We start from the raw sequence: 24,794 nt of genomic DNA, 5'->3' as shown, positions 1-24,794 counted from the left end.
TACTTACTATGCCACTTCGACACCGACCTAACGATACTCCTACACGCTACGATCTCTTAAAAATGATATTCCTCGTACGAAGTCCACGCGCTAATAACATTAACTAGAAAAGCGGAACGAACACCCTCGAAACGTTTCTCAGATTACGTACACACATGGCCAGATTCGCGAAGGAAGCAACGTCTACGATCTCGTTGAGTTGGAAAAATATTCACCAAGACCAAACCGAAAGTCTTAAACCGCTCTCTATCCGACATCCCAAATTTCATTTTTAAATGCTACTCGAATGCGTTCATTTAAATAGTTCTCGAACAATGAAAAAAGTCTCTCGCCTCGCGAACACTCCACTTTCTTTCGTTAATCACATACACGCACGCATTTTCACGCACAATTTGTTTCCTCTCCCTCTCAATCTCTCCCATTCTCTGCCAAGAAGAAGCAGAAGCGGTGGACGAATGATTTCGTAAGTGAATGCATATTAGAAAGTACGTTTCAAGTGGTAGAAAAAACACTCCCGGAATAAAAGGTTAGTGGTGCAAAGGTAGTTTTTTTAGTGTTACCCTTGTCTTTGATGTTCCCTAGAGTAATTGACATGAAGATACTTATGCTTTAGATATTACCTCTCCTCCCAGCAGCGAGCCCCGAAAGTCTCCCATTATCGAACTCGTAGAAAAATAAACGGTGAAAGTAACGGAACAGAGCGGGTCCTAAGCAGAGTCGCCAGATCAAGAACTCGTGTCCCAACTCTACCTTCCCCTTCCACGACGCGTTTCCTCTCCGTCGTGCGTACCCCCTTAATTCGTGTGCTCCCTCCCTTCATCTGGCGATTCTGGTGCTAAGAACGATGGTCCATTTCACGGTCTTATAAAAATGGCGGATCGACTGCGGATTTTGTGCCGTACAACTTTTACAGACGTACTGCCCTCGATTCGATTCGATTAATCCTCCGCGTTCGATTCCGAAACATTCGAATCCGCACAAATGTCCGCAGTCGGATCGGTCGCGTTCGATAAGCTGCCCGCTCGATAAGGTCGCGAAACGTTGCGTTTCTATTCGATTTTCTCGTTTTTCTTGATTGTGCACGTTTTTTATCATTTTTTTCCTTCCTCGGAACGTCCACCGATGAGATATTCCCGAATCCCGGGCAAATTGAAACGAAATATTATTCGTTCCGCTCGACTCGCTTTTGTTCTCGCGAGTTTCAACCATCGATGCTGATTCTCGAGGATCTCACCTGTCCGAGGATCGATCGGGAGACGATCAACTACGTTCGCCTGTGGAGTCGTGTTTCTCGACTCGGTTTCCTCTTGGAAATTCGAGAGGAGAACGGGCGTCCCATTAACTTCGTTCGAGTTTTTGGCGTAGACGACGACTACGTATACTTCTATGTAATATACTTATCAACGACGTGTATCAGACTAATAGAGATTGTCGAGTAGTGTTTCTGTAAACGTTTGTTGGACTAAGCCCACCTGTATACGATAGAAAATATTGTATGATATCGTAGTTAAGAATGAAGGAGAGTTGTGCGCAGAGCGTAACGCACAGCGAAGCAAACGCAAAAACAGAATAAAACAATGAAAACGAACGAAATCCTGATTCACCAATGTTTATTCAATTTGCGCATTCGTTCGGCTATAATAAATAGCGGTTTATATAAAAATACCAATATTTCATATAAAAAAATAGCACTAACTGTAAAAAGTACTTTTACAGGCTCGTAAGAAATTATAAATAGCTGCCTGGTGGTGTGCAGTGTGTTTTCTTTTCCTTTTATGGCTTTTTACCACTCGTTTAACGCGTGTCAAATTTTGGAAACGGAACATCTTCTACCGAAACCTCGCGAGCAACAAATATACATCGTACACATATATATTATTATATATATATATATATATATAAATATTAATTAATTAATTACCGTACGCCTACGCTTGGAAATATAATGTTCAATCTTATCTTAACGTACAGTTCTCGTTCAACAGTCGTAAAAATGAATGTAACTTGCTGTAACGCACCGTCTCGGACCGCGCGCATAAACTCTTTCTCTCTCTCTCTCTCTCTCTCTCTCTCTCTCTCTCTCGCTCTCTCGCTCTCTGTGTTTTCCCGCCATAAATAAATTTTGTCGAATCACGTTAACAGCATCCGTCTGTCACGCGCAACAAGGGAAGTATTACATTCACCGTCCCGATACTACGGCCTACTATATTCGCCAGCCACAAAGCGACCTCGGTGCAATATAGGCGACCATTAGTTGCTCAAATCTGGCTCGGCATTCGAGAATAGTTTGTTCTCTTGCTGCAACAACGACGCAATTTTTCGTTTATTGTTAACGGCGAAGCAGAATGGTCCTTGAAAACTCGCGGCAATCATTGAACAATTGTCTCCAATTGCGATATGTTTTCGTATAATGTTTAAATCATGATTTTTTCTCAAACGAAAAGTTAATCAAAATTGACCACTTCAAGAAGACTAAGACTATAATAATTGGACTGCAGATCCGTATGAAAAATGAAAATTGTTTGTGTCAATTGCACGAGATAAAAAGAAATTTCCTCCTGATGTTTCAAATTCTATCTGTTAATTCTAATCACAAATACATAGAATCCACTGGTCAATTAACGTACACGAGGATACTATCATTCCTTTTTACTTCGTTTTGTTTCGACAGTCGAACAAATTCATTCCCGAAGCACTTGGCTACTCGTATCGACTGTTTTCTGTGGTCGCAAAGCGAAACGGCGCAGTTTCCAACGAAAATTCCGTTCTACACCGTGGTTGAGATCCAACAGGTGGAAATTGTGTTTTTCAAAGAGAAAAAAGTCTAGCCCAGAAATATATATTTCCATTCGAAAAATACGAACGCGGAAACACGGAAATGCAAATACGGAACGTCGACGCACGAAACTCTACAGCTTCGGAAAAATGTGTAATTGTTGCAGCCGAGGAACAAATGTAAAGATACGGTTAGTGGTGGGATTTCGTTATCGAGTAGTATCGAAACAAATCGCTTTGCGAGTCGCAAAGACCGTAGCAAAATAGTTGAACGTCGAAGTCGAACAGGAACGACGATTCTAGGACCGTCGTCCTTGCACCCTTCGTACGCAGTGCCTTAAAACTTAGGTCGAAACACGCAACAGCAAGTTGTAGCCTGCTAACCACTTGCCGAACGGCTGCACAGTACAACCACCAGATACAATCACGTCCCTTGCTTTTGCTACGTTTCCGTGCAGTAATGAACAACTTTTCCTGCGCTGGCCCGTCAACCATTTTGGAAACTCTAATAATCCGAATGAATAGCCTCAGCAGTGACACTAGAACTACTCGGAGGAGTGGATGTGACCCAAGTTCTTTATTTTACGATCATTCAAGTTGTGTCCTTCACTCATCGTCATGATAAAAACGTTCCAATTTCCAAGATCTTACAATTTTTACAAGTCATCTCAGTTCATTGGTAGTTCCAGTGTCAAAGAATCCGATTTATATAGGTCAAAAATTCGTTCCGTTTCGCAGTTCAATTTGAAAGTGTAAGAAAAATAAATAATCTCAAATAATTGCATAAAAAATCTCGGAGTTATCACCCATGTTTGTCCTATACGTCAGATTGTGAAAAAATGTATAGAGTTATAACTAGACTGCGGATCTTGATGCAACATAAAAATTGTTTGCTTCGATTACAAGCAAGAGAAGACAAGTGGACATTCTTTTCTTTATTCAATAATTTTAATATGCTGCCACTAACATATTAATATTCTTAAATATATTTAATCTCTCTACTTCTTTAGATTGCACTCACTTATTTTTTGCCATAAATGCATCAAATCCATAGTTTATTTATAACGCAAAGAAGGGAGGGTCGAACGAACACAATTGTGACGGTTCAGCTCGTACAAAAACGGAACAAGCTTCTCGGTGAACCTTGCAGAAATCTAGAAAAACTTGTCTTTTTATATTATCGTGGTACATGATCATACTGGTTGACTTTTGTGCAGGTTGCTCGCCGCTGTGCGCGGAACGCTTCTGGTCTGATCCTCGGACCCGTTTAACGTTATTGCTCAATGAAAACGAAAACTGGCCTCCGCTGGATCGACGGGGAATGGGTCTCTAATTTTTCGGGCAATCGCGTTCTTTAACGAATCAACGACGGCATTCGAGGATAGACTTGTGTGCGTGTTAGTTTCTGATTCAGCGTGTTAACATGAGTGTACGGAATCGTTCTTATAATTTCAAACGGTGACCAACGAACGATGCATCGAAGTCGTCTGTCTCGAGTACCTTAGTGTAAAGTTATAGTGGAGCAGCGAGGTGAGCTGTGCGGTGAAAAAAAAAGAAAAACAAAGAAAATACATATGTACTTTTTCTTCAGTATGTGTCGAAATGTTGTCACGAATGTTTGTTCTCACCGCGCCGCTATCATCGATGCTCGCCGCTCCACTATAACTGCACCCTTAGAGAAGACAAATCAGTGTCTACTTTCCGTGTTTCGTTTCACTTATTTTCGAGAACCGACGTTTGTTCGGAAGATCGATGATAGGTGAAGTTACGACTCGAGCAACAATTTATCGAAACGCTATCGCCGGACTACAAACATTTATGCATTTTCAATTCGTTCTCGACCGAATCATCGTTTTGTAATCGAACTGATAGTTTTCGTTTGAAATCAGATTGTTTAGTTTGAGAGATCCTTTTCCGCATGAATGTCCGTGATCCAACAACGATCGGTTACAAACAACAACGACGATACGGGATAATAAAGAAAACAATCGATTCCACGTCTCGAACACGCACGACCGTTCCAGTGAAACGATCCAGCCAACAACCGGGAGAGTATCGTCGAATATCGTGAGACGCCCGGAAAGAAAAAGAACGATAAGCGGCCATTAATTTAAGAAAAATATATTTGGTAACTTTACATAAAACGGTCAAAAATACCGATACAAAATTTGTCTTATCTAGTCACCAACGGTACGAACTAATTGTAAGTAGTCGAAGCAAGTCTGCGGTGGTTGTTCGCCGGCGTTCGATCGTGGCGTCGACAATGTCCATCCGGGGGAGAAACGAACTGATGCTGATGCGGAAACCATTTTTTGTTTGTTTGTTTTCGTAGTCTGTGTGTGTGCGTGAAACGCTCCGGGTTCCTTTTTTTTGGCACATAACAGAAAATAGATACTAAATACAAAACTTCTTGGTTACGTCGCGTCAACGACGATCGAACGTTTATTACGTTTTTCGTGAGAGAAGTGTATCGACTCCGGTTCGTCGACGAACGCGAGAAATTTCGTGGACGCATGATCATCGGTAGACGTTCCAGAGGAGACGGAAGTTCGATTCTTCCACGGCGCAATTTCCGCGATGATGGTCCTGATGACGTAAAAGAAACCGGACTCAGTCTCCTTGCGAAGGTATAAGTATGATGCCATTACTGATCGCGTCTTTGTATCCTTGTGTATCAGTTTGTCAAATCTAATCGAGCTGTTTCGATACGTGTTGTAAACAATTTAGTAGAGCCGTGTTCGCGTGGCTTGAAAAAAAGCGCTCGACTTGAGAAAACGTGGACGTGAAATGTTTCGTCAAATTGCAAAGATCTGTTTGAGAGACATTCGAACTGCTTCAGCGTGACTATTCCTTGTAACTTCTTCTTGTTTCGAAAAGTAAAATTGGAATTCAAAGCACGAAGCTTCGACACTGTAGAGGAGTCCGCGTTGAATCGCAACAGACGCGAAGACTCGAAGAAAATGATTTCCAACAACTAGTTCGGGGATTGTTGGAATCGTTACATTAATTCAGAAGGGAATTGCTACGAAGGAAATTGAAGTCCTTGTTGGCTGATTGATAGAACCATTTCGAATTTAGTCTGGCTCCTTTCCATTTTCGGGTAGCTACATTGTCGAATCGCAGAGCCACGCGATCATGCAGTTCGATGAACATTGGCAGACTGATAAGGCGCAGAGAAGTGACCACAGCGAAGTCATCAGATTTGATGACCGATAGCGTCGCAAGGAGCCTAGCAGAGTCCAGTTTCTTTTCGATCACACCTCTCGTATATTATAATCGTAATAAGTAATAGGTAATAATAATAATATTAATAATAATAATGATAATAGCAATAATGGTAATAGCAATAATAGAAAAAATAATATATCGATCGCTATAATAAATAGTAAGTACAACCTACAAATAGATTTCTGTTCCCAGGTTTTATTACAAATCGTCGTCGCGCCCCCAACCCCCCTTCTCCCCGTGCTTTCAATCTCACACTCGATACCGTGCGCACAGGTCTCGTATTTTTTTTTCTCTTCTCTCCGTTTCTTTCTCTCTCTCTTTTTTTTTATTCTTTGTTACCGTTTAAAATTTAAAAAAATACATATATATTCTCAACCGGACCGCGACAGCCGCGCGAACTAACTATTTTTTTTATTTTCAACCCCTTTCTCTGCATCTCCACTCTTTCTCTCTCTTTCTCTCTCTCTCTCTCTCGCATTCTCTCCCCCAATATTTTTTTGTATTTTATTTTTTCCCTTTCTCTGCGTTTTTTTTCGTATAACTTGTCAAACAACGTGTCTCATCCGTGCACTCCACCGTATACACACACATATTTAACTTCCTTGATAAAACCCTAGTTCAATAATCTATGCAGTAATAATAATAATAAATGGTAATGATAATGTGTTGATGATAATAATAATACAATAATAGCAATATGTAATGATGATCAGGTTCGATGATCGTAATAATCGTAATAATATGTAATAATACAGTATTTATATTAATATGTGTATATATTTATATGTATATATACATATATAATATATTACTTTAGTGTATGCGTTTTTTCTCCATATACGCATGTATATATATATATATATATATATAAATATATATAAATATATGTATATGCATATACACATACATGCGTTCTCTCATGTATACGTATACACATACGCGCTCGCGCGTGGATTACATATGGGTCTTCTTTTTGGTATCTTCAATTCGCAATTACATCGATTAGCAAATAGATATGAGTTGAATTTTTACGTGGAATATAAATAGAGACGTTAATAAGAATGACTGACGATCGCGAAGATGACGGCGACACGTTCACCGATCACAATAGTAACCGGCGGCAAATATTAGCAATAATAGTAATAATAATGGAAAATATCGTAATAATGACAATAGTTAATAATAGCGACAATAATAAATCGCCAATGCATCAATATCTCAATAGAAATTACAACTCTAAGTACAAGAGGTATCGAGGGGATACCGGCAAATCCGTGTAATAAATAGGCAAAATTCATAAATACTCGTCAATAGAATACTACAATACTAAATGCTCGCCAATGGCAATAGTCTCAATAAAGACGATATAATCACGAATAATAATAATAGTATTTAATAGTTGGTAATATTGATAATAATAATAATAATATGATAATAGCAAAAATTCTTCAATAAAAAAGATGATATTTGGCAAGTATCATTGCTGACCGATCCTGAAAAACCGTCATTTAATAATGCGACTAATAATATTAGCGACAATCACGACGATGGGGGATGATAATGACGATAATGACGATGACGATGATGAGCGTGATAAAATAATTTAATAGTAGATAATAAATAGCGATTACACGATGATGATTAATTGGGTCGACGACATCACGACGCACAGTGGACGAGAAACCGATCTTTTTGGACAAAAATCTGCCGACAACTCAGTTTTTCATCGATTCAATTGGAATTTTTTTTTAAATGTTCGTGAAGGACTATACTTTGAGACGTGCTGCGCAAAAATCGTTAACTCTCACAATCAAGAATCCTTATCTACAATGCCCAATAACTCCGATACGCAAAATTCCTTGAAAAAGCTATCAATCACAGTTGATATTGTCAAACAGGGAGCTGGTACATCAAATACTGGGAACGTGGCCCGAACTGTCTTTAGAAAAGCCGAATCAGTTGCTGCAGTGACTGGATTAAACGCGGTTATTATCACAAGATTGCATAACATTCTTCAGGTAATTACATGTGACAAGAAAGCTGATTCTGTGAAATTCAAAGAATATTGTTCGGAGACGGCTAAATTGTGCATTAAAATTTATCCATGGTGTAAACTACCTCCATCAGTTCATAAGGTACTGCAACATGGAAGTGAAGTACTTGCTACATTCGAACTGCCAATTGGTTTGTATTCAGAAGAGTCACAAGAGGCAAATAATAAAGTCTTCGGGAAATCACGAGCTGAAAACTCCCGAATGTGTTGCCGCAAAAAGACAAATATAGACATTATACGGCATATGTTATTATCATCCGATCCACTTATAAGCTCTCTAAGAATAAAGGATGGCAAGCACAAGGAAGTTCTTTCTCAAGAAGCGAACACGCTGCTGTTGGATCAATAAATTAATGGTGAATCTCATAAGTGCCGAATGTAATTCTATTCAATTGGTAATTCTCAGGGCCAGATTTACAGTTTAAAATGTTGCGGTTTAGGGTTTAGGGTTAAGAAGTGTCGGCAACTCAGCTGGGACATGCAAATTTATGGTATGGGCGGATGAAGTATCGGAGTTATTGGGCTTTGTAGATAAGGATTCTTGATTGTGAGAGTTAACGATCTTAGCGCAGCACAAAAATTCCAATTGAATCGATGAAAAACTGAGTTGTCGGCAGATTTTTGTACAAAACGATCGGTTTCTAGCCCACTGTACGACGGTACACGAAACGTCGTACGTAAATACGCGTATACACACGATCCTCGAGAGAGACAGAGCTGCTCGATCATCGTGCGACGCGTCATCATCCCGAGTCGTTATTGTATCTCTTGTACGGTCGCGTGCGTGTACTCGCGCGGACGTCTTCGCCCGATGACTTGACTTAGATGATTCGAGATGGGACCGCGTCCTCAACGACTCCGTACCGACCGGCGACGCATGCACGCCAACGCGCGAACCAATGAATTACAAAGAGACCATGACTAGACATTCAATCGTGTGCAATACGCGTGCATACACCGTCCTCCTTTTCGGTACCCTAAACAACAATATGGCGAGCGGCACCGGGCAAATTCGCCAACAAAGCAAATGAGGAAACTTGAAAGGAATGAAATGAGATAATGAAGAATCGCGAGAAAACAATATGTACTATGAAAATGACTGCGGATAGAATATACGCGGTGTTTTAAGTACAATTCCGGTTGACTTTCGCCGTACGCCTCTGCACCATAGAACGCGGGCAACCACACTTTCAATCGTTCAGTCCTCGAACGTCCTTAATCAATAGATAAATCTACACCACAACGACTCGATCACCAAGAAAAAACTCACTTTCTCTTTCTCTTTTTCACTCTGGGCGTCCAGATAAAAAAAATAAGAGCCATTCAGGGAGGAGGGGGTGGGGGGGGGAAACGGATACAATCACGTTTACGTTTACAAACATCGTAGAATACTGGAAACTTGCGGTTCGTTCTTCCTTCTTTATCCCTACACCACCTACAGCATAAATAACGGCCCGTCCCGTTCGCTATTCTGAGAACCTCATCCCCGACCACCACGGGCTTTTCACCAAACCTTTCATCGTAACGCAACCCGTGACGCTCGCGCCCAACCCCGTAAAGCTAAACCTTAAAAACGAACGACATCTAATCCTATGAAATGTACCTTAACTTTAACGACACACACCGTAACTACGTGGCTGTATAATCAACGGATTCTACGGATAACCTAGTTCGCCCTTCGGTCACCCTTCCTCCTCGACACACGCGAATATATTTACACGTATGCGCCTATGTACACTCATATACTTCTAAATACGTACTAATGGCTCACGAAAATATTCTGACCGTTCGCTAGAATTTTCAACAATCAAAAGAGGTGTGTGTTGGACCGCAGTTCTGAAAACAATGATGCAATTGCTAAAAGATACAAATTGAATGTTTTTCGGGAAGGTGTACGTACTGAACCTCTCTTGAGGTGGTTGACCTTCAAATTACAATTTTATAACAATAACCAAAATTGTTTGCGATGTTCAATGTGAAATTGATAAAATATATCTGTCCATCCAAGGACATAATGATCTACGCGATAATGTTGCTGCCGGTCACCAATTTGAAAGAGGATACCAGGGTTATTGACGTACGAGAGTTAACACCATAATCAAAGTGAGAGAAGGGCGAAATGCGTTAACCATTCGGAAACAACGCTGGTGCACTGATTCGAATGTTTAAGGTAGCAACGTTACATTCAAATCCGAAGTCTGACACGTGTAATTTGATTGTCGGGAGCTTCAACGGCGGCGTTCCATTAGTTTTGCGAGCCACGGTACGTATTCGTATGATGTGCGCAGACGCATACATCCTCATTCCAGTCTTCCGGTGTTCATCGCAACGAGAAAGGACTGTGAGCGAAGAAATGAATCGTGGACACGGCGATCGATGCGTCCCGCCGTTTCCTCTCTCCTCGTTGTGCTCTCTTTCGCGAGCGCGAGTCTGCTCTTTCCGCTCTTCCCGCGAACTGAAAACAAAGCGGACCTTGTTCGACCTTCGTGAGACAACGACGCCCAGATGTTCCCGACAATGTCTGCTGGGAGGACATTGCGGGAACCGAAAGCCAGCCGATCTCCACGATTTCACCGAAAACCCGGCCTCGAGAGAGAGAGAGAGATAGAGAGAGAGAGAGTTTACTTGTGAAAACGGGGGACAGCGATCATCGAGCCGTTTTATTCGTCCATCTGCCAGTCTCGAGCGTTCCCGATACAAAACGTTTGATTGCAAAAGAAACAACGTCGCCGACGAGGACTGCCCCCGTCGACGGTTTACTTTGATTTGTCAGTTTCCACTGGAGGACCCCGTTTGGTCGGACGTACTCGATCTCCTCGGCCCAAACCTTTCTATAGATCCTCGCTGTGTGCTCCTCTCCTCTCCGTTTCCCGCGGATTCCACGTCCTTAAAGTCCTTTCACCCGGTGGAACAGCTGTTTAATAGCTGCTGCCACGCACGGCTACTGACGTGTCTCTCACTCTCACTCTCACTCTCACTCTCACTCTCTCTCTCTCTCTCTCTCTCTCTCTCTCTCTCTCTCTCTCTCTCTCTCTCTCGCTCTCTCGGTATCGTTTTCACGACGATCGCGTTCTGCAAGGGATAAATTGTACACACGGACGACACGAAGAATGCAGAGAGGAGTTTTCCAGTACACTCTACGTAGTCACGAAAATACAAGAATAATTTTCTAACTCGATTAGTTTAGTTCACTTTTTTTTTTGTTTGTTTGTTTGTTTGATATAATCTAGATATTAAAAAATATTTCCTTCAAAGTTTCAAAATGGTGGGCCGATTCTCACAGAATCGAGGACCATATTCCTGATGTAGTAAAATCGTAAAATGACAGTTAGCAGTCGTCGAAAATAAGAGGGAGCGAGACGCTCTCGCGTTAAACGGTCTCGGAAAGCGTGCTCCTATTCTAGAAAGCGAACAGAGGACGCGCGTTCCTCGACGAGTGTGTGTGTGTGTTAGTGTCTGTCTGTTCGACCAATGACCGACGTTGGCGAATCGGAGAACGGTTGAAAGAAACTGTTCGCAGGATCAGGGAGAAGACGATACCATTCCCGAAGATTGCGCGAGCGTTTGCCGTCTAGCCGTCGCGTCGCGTCGGTGAATCGTAGTAGTATAAGAGTCCTTACCGTAGCTACTTCTCGATCGAAAGCGATTATTGAAAAGTGTGTAACAAGGTTTGTCTTTTGGTCCAGGTTCGTGCTCGTGGTTTTATTGCCCCGCACCAACGACGGTTTCTAAAAATCGCATCGCGGGGATTGATCTCGCGATACGTTCACGAGTGTAGTGCCCCGTCTCGTCGGGATATCCTGTCAACCAGGATCCCGAAGGGTTCGCGATTTGTCAGTTGTCGGTTTCGCCAAACCGTTTTAAGCTCGATGCCCGTCCCCAAGGTTGTCGCGCGCGATCCTCGACGCTTTCCTTTCGGACGAAGGAAGATGAAATCGAAAGACGATAGACAGAAACGGTAGCCGATGAAGCTCGCAGCTCATGATCGGCCATATTGTCCCCACGTCGCGTCGGCGAGGATCTTTCCGAACGAATTGGCAAATCTGATATACAGTTTACCGCACCTCGTCACCTCCGATGCTGGTCGTCGTTTCCGACGACGAGGCCCCCGATCTCGACGACTGTCATAACCATAGATACATTTTTCAAAGCGTTCCGTAGAAAAACAAAACAATTGGACTGGTATTTTCCCGATACTCAAAGTCTCCGTTTTCAACCTTGCTCCTCGTATATCTCTACATGTATACTTTCCTCATCGTTCTTTTCCCACCGACCGATACTAGCGTGCTTTACACAACGCCGTAGTAATTGCAATCATGGGAATAATAATAATAATTCATAGACGTAATGAGATATACGTGTACAATAATAATCAATACGTGTATACCGCTTACGGTCTAAGAGACGACCGACCGAAAAGATCGGGTTTCTGCGTTTCCTTTAAATCGTTAGTTCGTTACAATCGTGTATTATTTCACCGGTGTTTAAAACCTCGCTTGCTTTCTTCAACGACTATAATACGATAACTAGGCATGCAACAATATCTGGAGTAATTACTTTTGTTCCAAGTTAAAAATAGTGCTCTCAATCGTACTACCTGGCTTTCTTTGGCATTCTCTCTCACCCACGCCCGTTGAACGCATGCACGACGTCTCACACACAGAGACACGCATAGTACAATCAAGCACATACACACACACACACACACACGCGCGATCACTTTCTCACACTTTTGTTCTCTCTTTCTCCACGGATTCTCTCGCTCGATCGCACGCGTCTCTTTCGCGTCATCTCACTTTAGTCGTCTCTCTCTCTCTCTCTCTCTCTCTCTCTCTCTCTCTCTCTCTCTCTCTCTCTCTCTCTCTGTTTTCCGTTTCACACCTTTCTTTTTTCTTCATCTCATAAAGTAACATTAGTTGGGCCCGGGGAGAGTTTAACTTTTTGTTTTCATTGTTTTCTCTCTTGATTACACACAGAGTCCTCGCGCGCCGCTAATATCGTCTCGAGTGAATTATCGTACGCCGGTATATGTATGTCGGTTCCTTTGTGTCGGCCGTAGTCGGACCTGATCGCGAGGAATCGCCCCGAACAAAGACATCTCCGAACCGTATCACGTTCGCACCTCGCTCTCAACAAACCGGAACAGGAAACCTTCGTTTCTTCCCATCTGCCGCTTAACCACCCACCCCTATTACATACCTTCCTCTCTCTCTCTCTCTTCCTCTCTTTCTCCTTTTCCGTTCCCTCGTCGCCGATCTTCGACGGTGCTCGACACATTCGCCACAAATACGCACACATTGCGAACGTACAAAAATATATTATGCGACATCTATAATCCGCTATAGGTTTCTAAAAACACGTTTCCTTTTTTCTGCTCTCTGTCTTTCTCTCTCGTTATGATTAATTTACCGGCAATCAACACGGCCGAGCATCTCGAAGAATCGCGCGAATCGCTCCCCGTCTTCAACCCTTCGTTTTCCCTTCGCCGTTTTGTCCGTTCGAACTTCTCGCTTGGAAAACGACGACCCACGACTTTTATCCCGGACTGACACTGCCTTGATCGACTCTTAACCCTCTCGCATTAAGGAAAACAAATATTCGATAACAACTCGATGAAATATGAAACTTGAATACAGACGACTACTCACGGATTCCAATAACAATTTTGTCGAATGAAAATCGCAGATGTTTTTACAAGATTAACAAGTTGTTATTTTTTTTAGATAATAAGATTTGGATCGTCCTTTTCACGCTAAGGCGACGACGATCAGCCAAGGTTGTATCTCTTTTCGAGGCTGGTAGCCTAATCGGTGTCATTCGAACAAATCTGGGTCATTTCGCGCTGCAGCTTTCTGATGGTTCCGCTTTACTTGGATTGCCGTCTTAACGCGACCGTGGATCGCTATAAAAGATTATGGAATAGCAGCGAAAGGGTTAACAAAAAGGACAGGTCGATTAGAATTGGTCAAATTCGAACACGGTGTGTGAATATCTCGTTTGTCGGATGTTTAGGGACGTTACGATGGTTGTTTCAAAAGTGAATGGTCGCGTGCAGTTAAGAGGACACGCGGAGAACTCGGTTCCGCGGTATTTTGGTTGCGGGTTCGAGAGGTCTCGGTTGCATCACGGAATCGTGTTGCCAGTTCAGTGGCTCGATCGCGATGAGAGCCAGGTCCTTCCTCCCTCGAGAGGGTCCGACCAACGGTAACCAAGCGTGAAGCGAGGCGGACTGTGAGAGAGCTCCATCCGTTTCGAGTCCCGGAAGGTTTCAACTATTGCGGCGAGCATCGATCCCCTCATTTATTCTCACGGCCACGGTGCTCTTCGACGCTTTCGATCTCGTCCGCAAACGCCTCCTCGCGATTCACCACCTCCGGCAATCGCTGTTTCCATGGGACGATGCTGATTCGACAGGGCTCGGATGCGTTTCGTCGCAACACGCAGGGAACAGTCAGGGAAAGTAGGAAACTAACAACTGGACTAGATACTTCTGTAGAACCTCGGTTGTCGGAAATCCGAACTGGCTTCGGGAGCGAACCTACAGTGAGCGATTAAGCTGAACCACTTACACAAATTGACGCGTTTTTAACACTTTACGATTTTCAATAATTGTGCTGTACCAAAAGAAAGCATTGCAATCTTAAATGAAACTATTAGATCACGTTATTGAGGGTGACTTGTTAGTTCACAATGAAAATTGCCGTTGCTATTGAAGGTTCCGTTAAAAAGTGTGTAGCCATGTACCATAGATTTTTCAAAATTATGCAATAATCACCGATCGGTAATGTGTTAACCCTTTGCACTCGAGCGGCGACTCTGAGGCGCCGCTAAAAATTGTTATACCATTATTTAAATTATTTTGTACATTATCAAATTTGTACTTAATAAGTTACTAAATATTTCAAGTATTTTACGTGTAAACCAGATCAGTTTCATACGCATAGAATAACAAAAATCCTATAAAATGGAAGTATTCTAGGTCAGAAGAAAAATGTCCTTCTGGAATGAAAGTAACTCCGAGCGCAAAGGGTTAAGTTAAGTTAAAAATTGCCACATCATTATTTGAAACAGTTTGTAAATTATTTAATTCTTCTGTACTCTAGAAATTGCTAAAAACTAAAATGTCATACGAGAGAACAGGTTCAATTCCATATGAATAGCGTAAAAAAGATTACATATATGGAATAGAAATCTTCTAGATTGAAAGATACATCTTGATTTCGGAATTAAAATTGCTTCTAGTCCAAAGGGTTAACCCTTTCTAGCGTTACGGCGAGTCCGAATCGGGTTGTTCTATTCGTTAGAATTATTCGAGTTCGATTAAACTATGATGCTACCCGGAAATGGCACAAGTTACTAAGACTGCCAATAAATTTTTCAAGAGAACTCTAGCTTTTGAGAAGTATTCCCATTTTCTTACAATTGAAAATATACATTTGGCAATTATCGTAGACCGCATTCAAGATAAATGTGTTTCCCACACTGGGGATTTAATCGTTTCACCGCCCACTGTAATTGAATCGACGATCTGTGAGATCGATAAAGAATTCTGACGTAAATAAGCAACCATCCGCGGTTCAGAGACTTCTATAAGAAAATGGTTTCAGGAACGAATTACGTTCGACAATCGAGGTTTTACTGTACTTCGAAAGACGCACTTCAAACAGCAGGCTTATGTACGCTATTGCTAGACTACGGATTCTTAGGCTTCTGTGACAGACGGTAGCGTGCACAATGCGGTCAAACAAAAATGTTAACGGTAAATGACGATGTTTGATCTTGTTCCTTAATGTACCTTCATTCTTTCGGTGCTCTTTTTGTGCGTAACAGAGAGGTAAAATTGTGGAACAACGATGGGAAAACGAAAATTGTGATGGAATGTACTTCGCAATTAAGATGATCTGTTTTTGTGCTCGCGATTATGGTGCAATGTTGTCACAGCAATATCGCTGCCAGAGAGGTCAAATGTCTGTCACACGTTTGTTTTTCTAGATTATATCGCGAAAGAGTAAACTTGCATAAACATCCGCAGTCTAGCTATTATTGATTACCAAGCAGATTGGCGTGTAAAAATATCGAGCAAATACCGAGAGCATTCCATAATATCTGAATACGGATACACGCAGAAATGATCGATACACTTTTCGAAATCTTCAACAAGAAATTCGTTTTCAGTTTTTACTGGTTTGCATTTTGTAGCATATTGAAAGAGTGTATCGATCATTTACGCAAAGTTTCTGTAAAACGAACGAGTCGATAATTTTGCACACCACAAAAATAGTAAAAAAAGAACACAGCAATATCTAACGCTAAATTGGAATGTTTGGTTTGGTATCGGGGAATGTTCGGCGATCGTATTCGATCCAGTCTGGATGAGAAAGCGGATAAATGCATCCAAATTGCAAACGAAAAAAGTAAACTAAATATCGTAATCTTTCGATGGTTAGTTAATATAAATGAGCATCGAGTAATTTGAACACGATTTTTCGAACGAAATTTAATAAAATTTCATAGATAACAAACTTATCAGGAAACGATCGATCTAAGACAGTTAAAAAAATAAATCTCACGTCAGTTCGTGTAGTTCACGATGCATTAACAACGGTGTTTGAACAAGTATTTGACTAGAATTAAACGCGTCCGAGTCGAGTACTCTTCTCGCGTTCTATCGTAGCTAGTTGACGTCGCAATTACCCGGAAGAACTGCTGCACAAAACTGGACAGTTGAAAAACAATTTGCATTTTCAATGATCAGCGCGTAGGTACCCGTTGTGAAAATAGCTCGCAGGAATCGTTAAAAGATGGCGATTCTCGGGCGACGAGAAATCGTTTGTACTTGCGGCTCGACGAAAATTCGCGCGGGGAAACGGTGTTCCGAGAGCTCCTCGAATTTTCCACGGTGTGAAACCAACTCCGGAACGAACAGGAGGGGAAAAATGATGGCGGCTCGTTTGAGGACACGTGGTGGAAGGAGAGCTTGGCGTGGGTGTAGTGTACGAGAGTGTACGTGAAGAAAAAAAAAATAAAGTGAGACCAAAACCAACCGATGTCGTGTAATGTGAACTGAAAATATTATTAAAAAGCATTTTACAACAAAAAATAACTAAAAAACAAACAAAAATACGATTTACATTTAAATTAAGAACAATCGGGTTGTATCGTCTAAAAATAATAACATAACAAACCAGTACAAAAAAAGGAGAGAGAGTCGCAATGTTCGTTTCATTCTTGTGCTTGCTTGCTTGCTTTGCGCGCATACAGTGAACGCACAGCGACACACACACGCACACACACATGTACACATATCGTTTCTTACTTTGGGACTAATGCATATCAAAAAAAGTAGGCGCTGTCTTCTAACTATTTCGTTCTTTTCCTTTGTGTGTTTGTTCGTGGATCGCGCTCGCTCGTTCGCGCGCGCGCGCGCGAGTTGAGGCGTGCTTGAGGCGGCGTTGGAAAAAGTAAAAAAAAGAGAGAAGAGAAAAGAAAAAATGTAGTATTAGATACGTGGTAGTGGTGGCTAGCTGGCAAGGTGGGCCGATCGCGGGATTCCGACTTCGCCCGATTTTTCGACTTTTGTTTCGTCTTCGGTTTCCCGAGTAATAAACGTAATAATATTAATACAATAACTAATAATTAATAGTAATGATAATAATATATACGAGTAATCATTAATAATAACTACAGAATCAACATAGGCATACGCGATTTAAATACTAATGGACAGACACGACGTGATGCGATCTCGAAAATGGAATACAAACGCTTCGAATTTGTCGCGGAAGAGCGGAGAAAAAGGAGAGAGGCGGCAGCTTGCTCGGACGGTGGACACGGTGGAGAACAGCGTCGTTGATCTACAACTTAATTGGATATCCGACGGGTGGCAGAGGGGAGAAAAAACTTTTTCTAGAGGAACTAAAAAGTATCGGGAAACGTCGCGAACTTTCGAACGCGTTCGATTAACCTGCGGTCCCTTCCCTCTTCCGTTTTTATTTTTGTTCCACTTGTATTTTATTCAAGCTATTATTCACCCGGCGAGCAGAATCGCCGCTTGGAAACTGGCTAGAATACTGCGAACATGCTGCGATCATTCTCTTGCCACGAGATCGCGTCGAGCGTTGCCGAATGCTCGGCGGAAATGATCGAACCGATGCATGTCCTTCGGATTTCTTTCCGAAAACGTTCAATGGGACGAGTGTAACTGGTCAGTTCCACTGTCCGCGTTGTCTGAACGTTTCCGGGGAGGAACGAAAGAGACACGTTCGTTCGACCGTCTCGTGGTTCCGGGCGAATAACGAGCGGGAGATCTACACGACGTACGAATCTGCTGAGGGAAGTTGATTGACTAACGATCGCGCGCATGCAGAGCGTCAAAGTGCTGGTAAAACGAAGAAGGTAAATAGTGTAAGCAAGAAACCTCGAATGCCGAACGACAGCGACAGAATGGCGGCGACGAATTGCCGAGGATCCTCGATATTTCCGTCTTTCTCTTTCTCTCTCTCTCTCTTTCTCTCACGCGACGATCGATGGGCCACGCTCACTTACGTTTCACGATTCTCGAAGTTCAAAGCCTCTACAACACTAAACATTATTTCACAGCGCAAACAATATATACGACTAACAATTACTCCTCAGTATTTATCATAATAATTACAATTCTACGCGTTTGCAAGTCTTTTTGTAACAATGAACTTCAAAGTCGATCGTCATCAAGTACTCTCTAACGTAATCGGCGTCGATAAATGCAATTCGGCCACTCTCCCCCGACCCTCCGCGTTATATCATAACCTCGTATAAACCGTCCGATCGACGGCGGTCTCGTCGAGAAGGAAAATTGCTGGCTCAGTTTCTGAATCATTAAAATCAACAAAGCGTGCGTGTGTCGCGCATTGTCCGTTCTAGGAGAAACGAAATCGAGGAACACGAAACGGAGTCGTTTTTTTTTCTTCGTACGCAACCCGAAAATTCTGGACCGGCTGGCGAGGCTTTCCAGAACTTCCGGGCGCGGACGGCGCGATTGGAATTTCGCGAAATCGAGACTCCGATAGCAAAAGAGATTTCTCTCGTGTTTCATAGTTCTTTTTTCCGTTCGTTTTCCGTGGTATATATCGATCGGTAGGGGGATCCTCGGTATTCGTGGCTGTCGCCTGTCCGACCTCGAGCAACTTGACGCGCCAGCTAGCCTCGTCGCGTACCAAACGACGCGTCGCGCGAAGAAAAAATCGTTTCGACATCGTTCCATTAGAGATATGCTTTGAAAAATTCGTCAACACTGTTCCGGCGCCTCCTGGCAGAGTGTGAGGCATTTAAATAATGAATAGATAAAAATAAAAAAACCATAATAATACAATAATAATACATACATACATACATACAATAATATTATTAATAATAATAATAATAATAATAATAATAATAATAATGATAATAATAATAAAAAATAATATTGTAATAGTAAACATGCATGAGGTCGCGTCATAGAGCCCCGATCAGGCTCATGTCATCGCGTCGACTCATCCAACAAAATATATTAATACTATATGTATAATTCAAAGTCAAAAGAACACTAGCGCAAAAATCAGTTTCTTTACTGGTCATACGAAAAGGGATAAGGTCATTGTTTTGCGTGTATTTTTTCTCGTTTCGTTTTGGAGCGGGAGATCGGCTCTGATGGTAGTGGCTGTGATTGGTGTGCGGTGATCGAGATGTTTGACCGTTTTACACATACACACACACACACACACATATTCAATACAGGAGCGTCTGTTGTTGAACGGGATCGAGAAATACCCGAGCGGTAGAGCGCAACGAAAACGTCGTGGAGAAATGGAAAAATGGAGCAAGAAGCAAACTGACACAGTAAATAATCAATTCCCTACGTCGTTACTAAAGAGAAGAACAAAAAGGGAGGAAGAAGAAAAAAGAGAAAAAAACTCACTACGACTACTCACTACGTTAACACCACTACGATTAAAAGTATAGATCGGATCGAGAGAAGAACGGGGGGAACAGGACTGAGGAACAAAATGGCGGACTCTTCGGGGATCCGCCTCTTTTCGACTGAGTTTACCGTGACGAAGAGTTCACGCGTTCTTATTGGTCTTGATCTTTGAAAAATCGGCAGTCGATCGAGCACTTGTACCGGTCATTCCGCGAGGAGATCGGTCGACTTCTCTCGTATTCCTCTCGACACATTCTTCTCGCGCAGATTCTCTCTTCAAGCTCTGGTACCTCCTTCACGACAGATCTTTCCCGCGCTGTCGATCGTCAAGGGAACGAAAACAATTGTGCGCAGTGAAGTCAAACAAAGAAAAATAACGGAGAACAGAGCACGTGTGAGTAAAACAAGGAGAAACGAACGAAGAAGGTGAAGGTATCGGTAGGATCGAAGTAGACGAAGTGGACGAAGACGGCGGTTGACCGTCATCCCTATCATATGTTAAACGTGAGTTGGCGCGGGTCGGAGTTGTCGTTGGTTCTCGCGGAGAACGAGGAAACGAAAATAGCAAACCTCTAAATAGGATCAACTAAAAATGGGATTACTAAAAGAATGCTTAACCACCTAACGAAGGGAGGAAGGAACGACGTGCAAGGGTAAAAAGAAGGGTACCGGACGTCGATGCAGCTCTCGTCCCTGTCGATCGCAAGATCGTGTCGGACTTCCGGGACGCAGGGGTGCGCGATGGCAACAGATCGAGCCGCGGTTGATCCCCCACGGTCTAGACGTCAATCGAGAAAACTGCGCGCTGTTTTCGTCTTGCTTTCGCGCTGTTTTCGCGCGCACGCGGGAAAAACAGACGTAGAGGAAGAGAAAGAGCGAGCCGAAAGAATAGATAGAACGCGACGACGACGAGCCCTCGCGGCTGCGGAGATTCTTCCGCCTCGCATGTATTACTTTTCTTGGACAACCTCGTGTCGAGCTCGTCTCTCGTCGTGTATGATCGTCGATTTCGAGTTTGAAGCCCCATGATAACCAAATCGAAAAAATCGCGTTGGATGCGGACGGGTAACGTGTGTGATCGTCTTTTGCACAACCCAGAAAAGATGCGTGCGGAAACGTGATACGTTCGAGAGCATCGTGTCTCGGAGGAAAAACGTTCCTCGCGGTTTTTCGATCGAGAGGATTCGACGAAACAGAAGAAAGAGGCCTGGGAAAGGATTTGTGAGGGTGGTTCGAGATTTGATGAAAGGAAAATGAGTAGATGAAAAGTTTTGTTGAAGGTAAGACAAGGTAGGCCGGGGGAGACAGGGTTACAGTGACTAGCGGCGGCGAGCTCTACAACTAAACAACAACAACAGTATTTTCAGTTATAACAACATTAACAAGTAAGTTTTCCGCGTATATGCGCTTACACGTCTCGTGTGTCTTTTCGTGTTGGCGCGTGCGCGCGTGAAACGTGACGCGCACGCAACAAAGTGGGCGCTCCGAAGTCGCCAGGCGGTTTTTCTTTCTTTTTTATTCTTATTCCGTTTGTTTTCTTTTTTCTTTATTATTCCGAGTTCCTTGTATCTCGTGTTTTTTGTACGAGCGTTTCGCACGCGTGCGCGTATGCGCCTCGGAGAGCATAGTATGCGCGCAACAAGCCACGCGAGCGCCTCTCAGCATCGGGTACATCCGGATCCGTCGCATTCCTGTTTGCCATTCCGTCGATACGAAACGGTAACCGGAACGAGAACTGCCGGTCTTAGAGGAGATTTTTCAAAGTTCTTTCTCGATGGCGGACGCGTAGCATGCGCGAACGCGCGCGAGTAGACTCTCTCGAGAGAAAAGACGCTCGAAGAAGCATTTTTCCCTGTCTCCACAGAATCAGCGGGTTTCTCTTTCACTCTCTTCCTCTCTTTATGTCTCTTTCATTCTGTCATTCGCCCCTCTCTCTCTCTCTCTCTCTCTTTCTCTCTCTCTATCTCTCTCTTACACACAAACACATACAGTCTTTCTCTCATTCTCATACTCTCTCGGGTCTACGTCGCGTGCATTCAACGCTTGCCGCAAGCCCACTCGCGTATACTCGTGTAAGGTAAGGCCTGTCACCTTGAATTTCGACAACTCGATTAGCATACGGTTCGCTCGCGTGCGCTTGCCTTTGGCTTCTCGTAATCGGCGTCTCGTAAACGGGAGTTAGATGGGTCGAGCGGGCGAAGGTGGATAGGCGAAGTGAGCACGAGCAGTGGTAGTAGGTGGACGAAGAAGAAGATAGGCAAGTGTAAGTAAAAAAAGATCGATGAGATCCTGGCCGTTCGGCCAACGTTGAAAACAATCCCGGCAAAAGAAACAACGACAACGATGAGAACGACGGTCGACGATCATTGTCGGCGTCGCTGTGTGTCGCTGGTCTACATGCCGATCGGTGGTACTTGTACGTAACGATAAATGTAGAGCCGATAATCCTTGCTGGCCAACACGACCGATCCGTCGTCCATTAATGCGACATCGAAGCATTGAGCGTGTTTCACCTTGCTCTCCAACGCGGAGACCAGCTGGCCGTCTTGGGTGAAAATCGTCAGGTTGAAGTTGTTGTGATTGTCTGCAATCAGTATCTCGCCGATGGCGTTGATCCCAACGCCGATCGGGTAGTTTGTGATCCCCTCGCCGCCGATCTGCCTCAGGTATGCGCCATCGTAGTTGAACACCTTGACGCAGTGGGCGCGGTTGTCGCTGATGAAGATTTCCTGCTTGTCGTTCACGACCACACCGTTCGGGAACTCGAGATGCTTCGAGCAGCCGAACTTCTGCAGCACGTTGCCGGCCTGGTCGAAGATGATGACGCGCATTACTTTGCACTCGACGACCACGATCCGTCCCTTGGAGTCGACCGTGACGCCGCGCGGGTGCTGCAGGATATTCGCGCCGAACTTGCGCACGAACTGGCCGTACTGATTGTAGATCTGTATTTGGTGCGTCGGCGATCGTTCGGTCACGATGATGTCGCCGGAGGTCTTCACCACGGCAACGCGGTTCGGATAGAGCAGCTGACCGTCTCGTTTGCCGCACTCCCCGAACTGGAACTTGAACCTGCCCTCCTTGTCGAAGATCTGAATGCGATGATTGTTCGTGTCCGCGACGATGATGTCGTTCTGCGCGTTCACAGCGACACCGGATGGTTCGGTGAACTGACCCTCCATTACGCCGAACTCGCCGAACTTGCAATGGTAGATCATCTTCTGACGTTTGATCTGCGACTTTGGCGGGAATATCGCCGCCGCGGACATCAGCTTCGAGGTCAGATCCAGCACCGAATCGCCGGACGCCGCGTTCGCCGCGGCCGCTGCCGATGTCGGCATCGAAAAGTGATCGTTCGTGGTGACCACTGGGTAGGCGTCGCTGCCCCCGTTGCTCCACTTCTCGTAGGGGTTCGCGTTGATGCCGTTCAAGTTGAGGTCGCTGATCGCAGTGGAGAATGGGCCCAGGCTGTTGGCCGAGCTGAAGCGTTTCGTGATTACGCTGCTGTTGGTGTCGAACGACGACGGCGAGGTGGACGAGGCGCAGGTTGAGGTAGCAGGAATCAGGCCGTTGCTGTAAGGTCGGTCCAATAGAAGACCGCCCAAAGACCCAGCGCTGCTGGGTCCGTTGCTGGAGTTGCTCCCGTTGCTGGACAGCGCCGTTGGTCGAGCGATAGGCGGTTGTTTGCCGATTGGTCCGGCGTTGCTCTCGTTGTTGCTTCGCACGTAACCGAACGTGTTCCGCACGCCCACCTGAATTGCCTGATAGTTGCTGACGAACTCGAGGTCGACGGTTTGGCTGCCGATGTCCGGCGTGTAGTTGAGAAACTGCTGAAACTTCGAGTCCAGGTACTTCTTGACCATCAGCACTTCGGTGACGGTGGTGCACTTGGTCACTCGTTCGACGAAGTCGCAGGTCTGGAGTATCTTCTCGGCCATGTCGTTGGCTTTCTGCGTGAGCACGCCAAGGGAGATCTGTTTCGTGGAGAAGACCGACTCGAGCTCTTTCAGCAGCTCGCCTTTGCGCTCTTCGAGCATCGATCTGTAGAATTGGAAGGTGTCGTTGATCTCGTTCTGTGCCTTATGGTACTGCACTTGCAACCGTGCCGCCCCGTGGTCGGCCGCCTTCACCGCACCTCTCACGTCAGCAGCTTTGGCCCTACACTCTTGGACCATCCTCGCCATCGCTTCGAGCTGTTGCGTGCCGACCTCGGAGATGTGCGCGCAGTCGTGCAACGGGGCCGGATGGTCGGTGATGGTGCACTCTTTGCAGACCAGCACGGTGCAGCTGCGGCAGAAATACTTGAGCAGCTCTTGCTTGTGTCGCGGACAGTAGGGCACCTTCTCGCCGTTCCCGTTCCCGCCGTTGATCACCATGTTGTTTTTCGGGAGCTCAGTGCTCGCCGGGTTGCTCACCGTCTCCACCTTCGAGTCTCCCAGGTTCAGAACCCGGTGTCCCTCGAAGCAGTGCATGAACTGGTGCGCCATCACGCAGTTCGGACAGAGGAAATTCGCGCAGTCGAAGCAACGGGCTACCGCGTCGGATTCAGTCGATTTGCAGCCTGTGCAGCGAACGCCGCCGGCGCCTCCTAATCGGCACCGTGGGCAGGGCGCCTCCCCAGGTTTCTGCGAGTCGAGGCAGAGATCGCAGCTGTCGACGTCGCAGATCGCCGAGTCGCTCGCAGGCGGGGAACTGCCGCTCACTGTAATCGGGGACAGCGAGGCCAAGGACCCGATGGAATTCGCACGCGATTCCAGCGAGAGTGTTGGCGAGGCCATCTTCAGTCAACCGGCATCC

The 24,794-nt window shown here is 44.5% G+C and overlaps 1 protein-coding gene across 4 annotated transcripts in view; it reads right to left on the bottom strand.

Moving 5' to 3' along the window:
* The window catches only part of Brat (tripartite motif-containing protein brain tumor), a 232,070-nt gene that overhangs the window by 26,633 nt on the left and 180,643 nt on the right, over positions 1-24,794 (bottom strand). For all 4 annotated transcript variants that reach the window (XM_076424682.1, XM_076424673.1, XM_076424665.1 and 1 more), the window contains one exon: positions 1-24,794. This exon is cut by the window's left edge and continues 26,633 nt beyond it. In XM_076424682.1, the coding sequence (XP_076280797.1) occupies positions 22,391-24,775 (2,385 nt within the window). In that variant the 5' untranslated portion in view covers positions 24,776-24,794 and the 3' untranslated portion in view covers positions 1-22,390.

Source organism: Lasioglossum baleicum, chromosome 1 (assembly GCF_051020765.1).
Source record: "Lasioglossum baleicum chromosome 1, iyLasBale1, whole genome shotgun sequence".
In the NCBI taxonomy this organism is placed as follows: Eukaryota; Metazoa; Arthropoda; class Insecta; order Hymenoptera; family Halictidae; genus Lasioglossum; species Lasioglossum baleicum.
The sequence above is the reverse complement of the archived record's forward strand: the minus strand, read 5'-3'. Positions and strand labels throughout refer to the sequence as shown.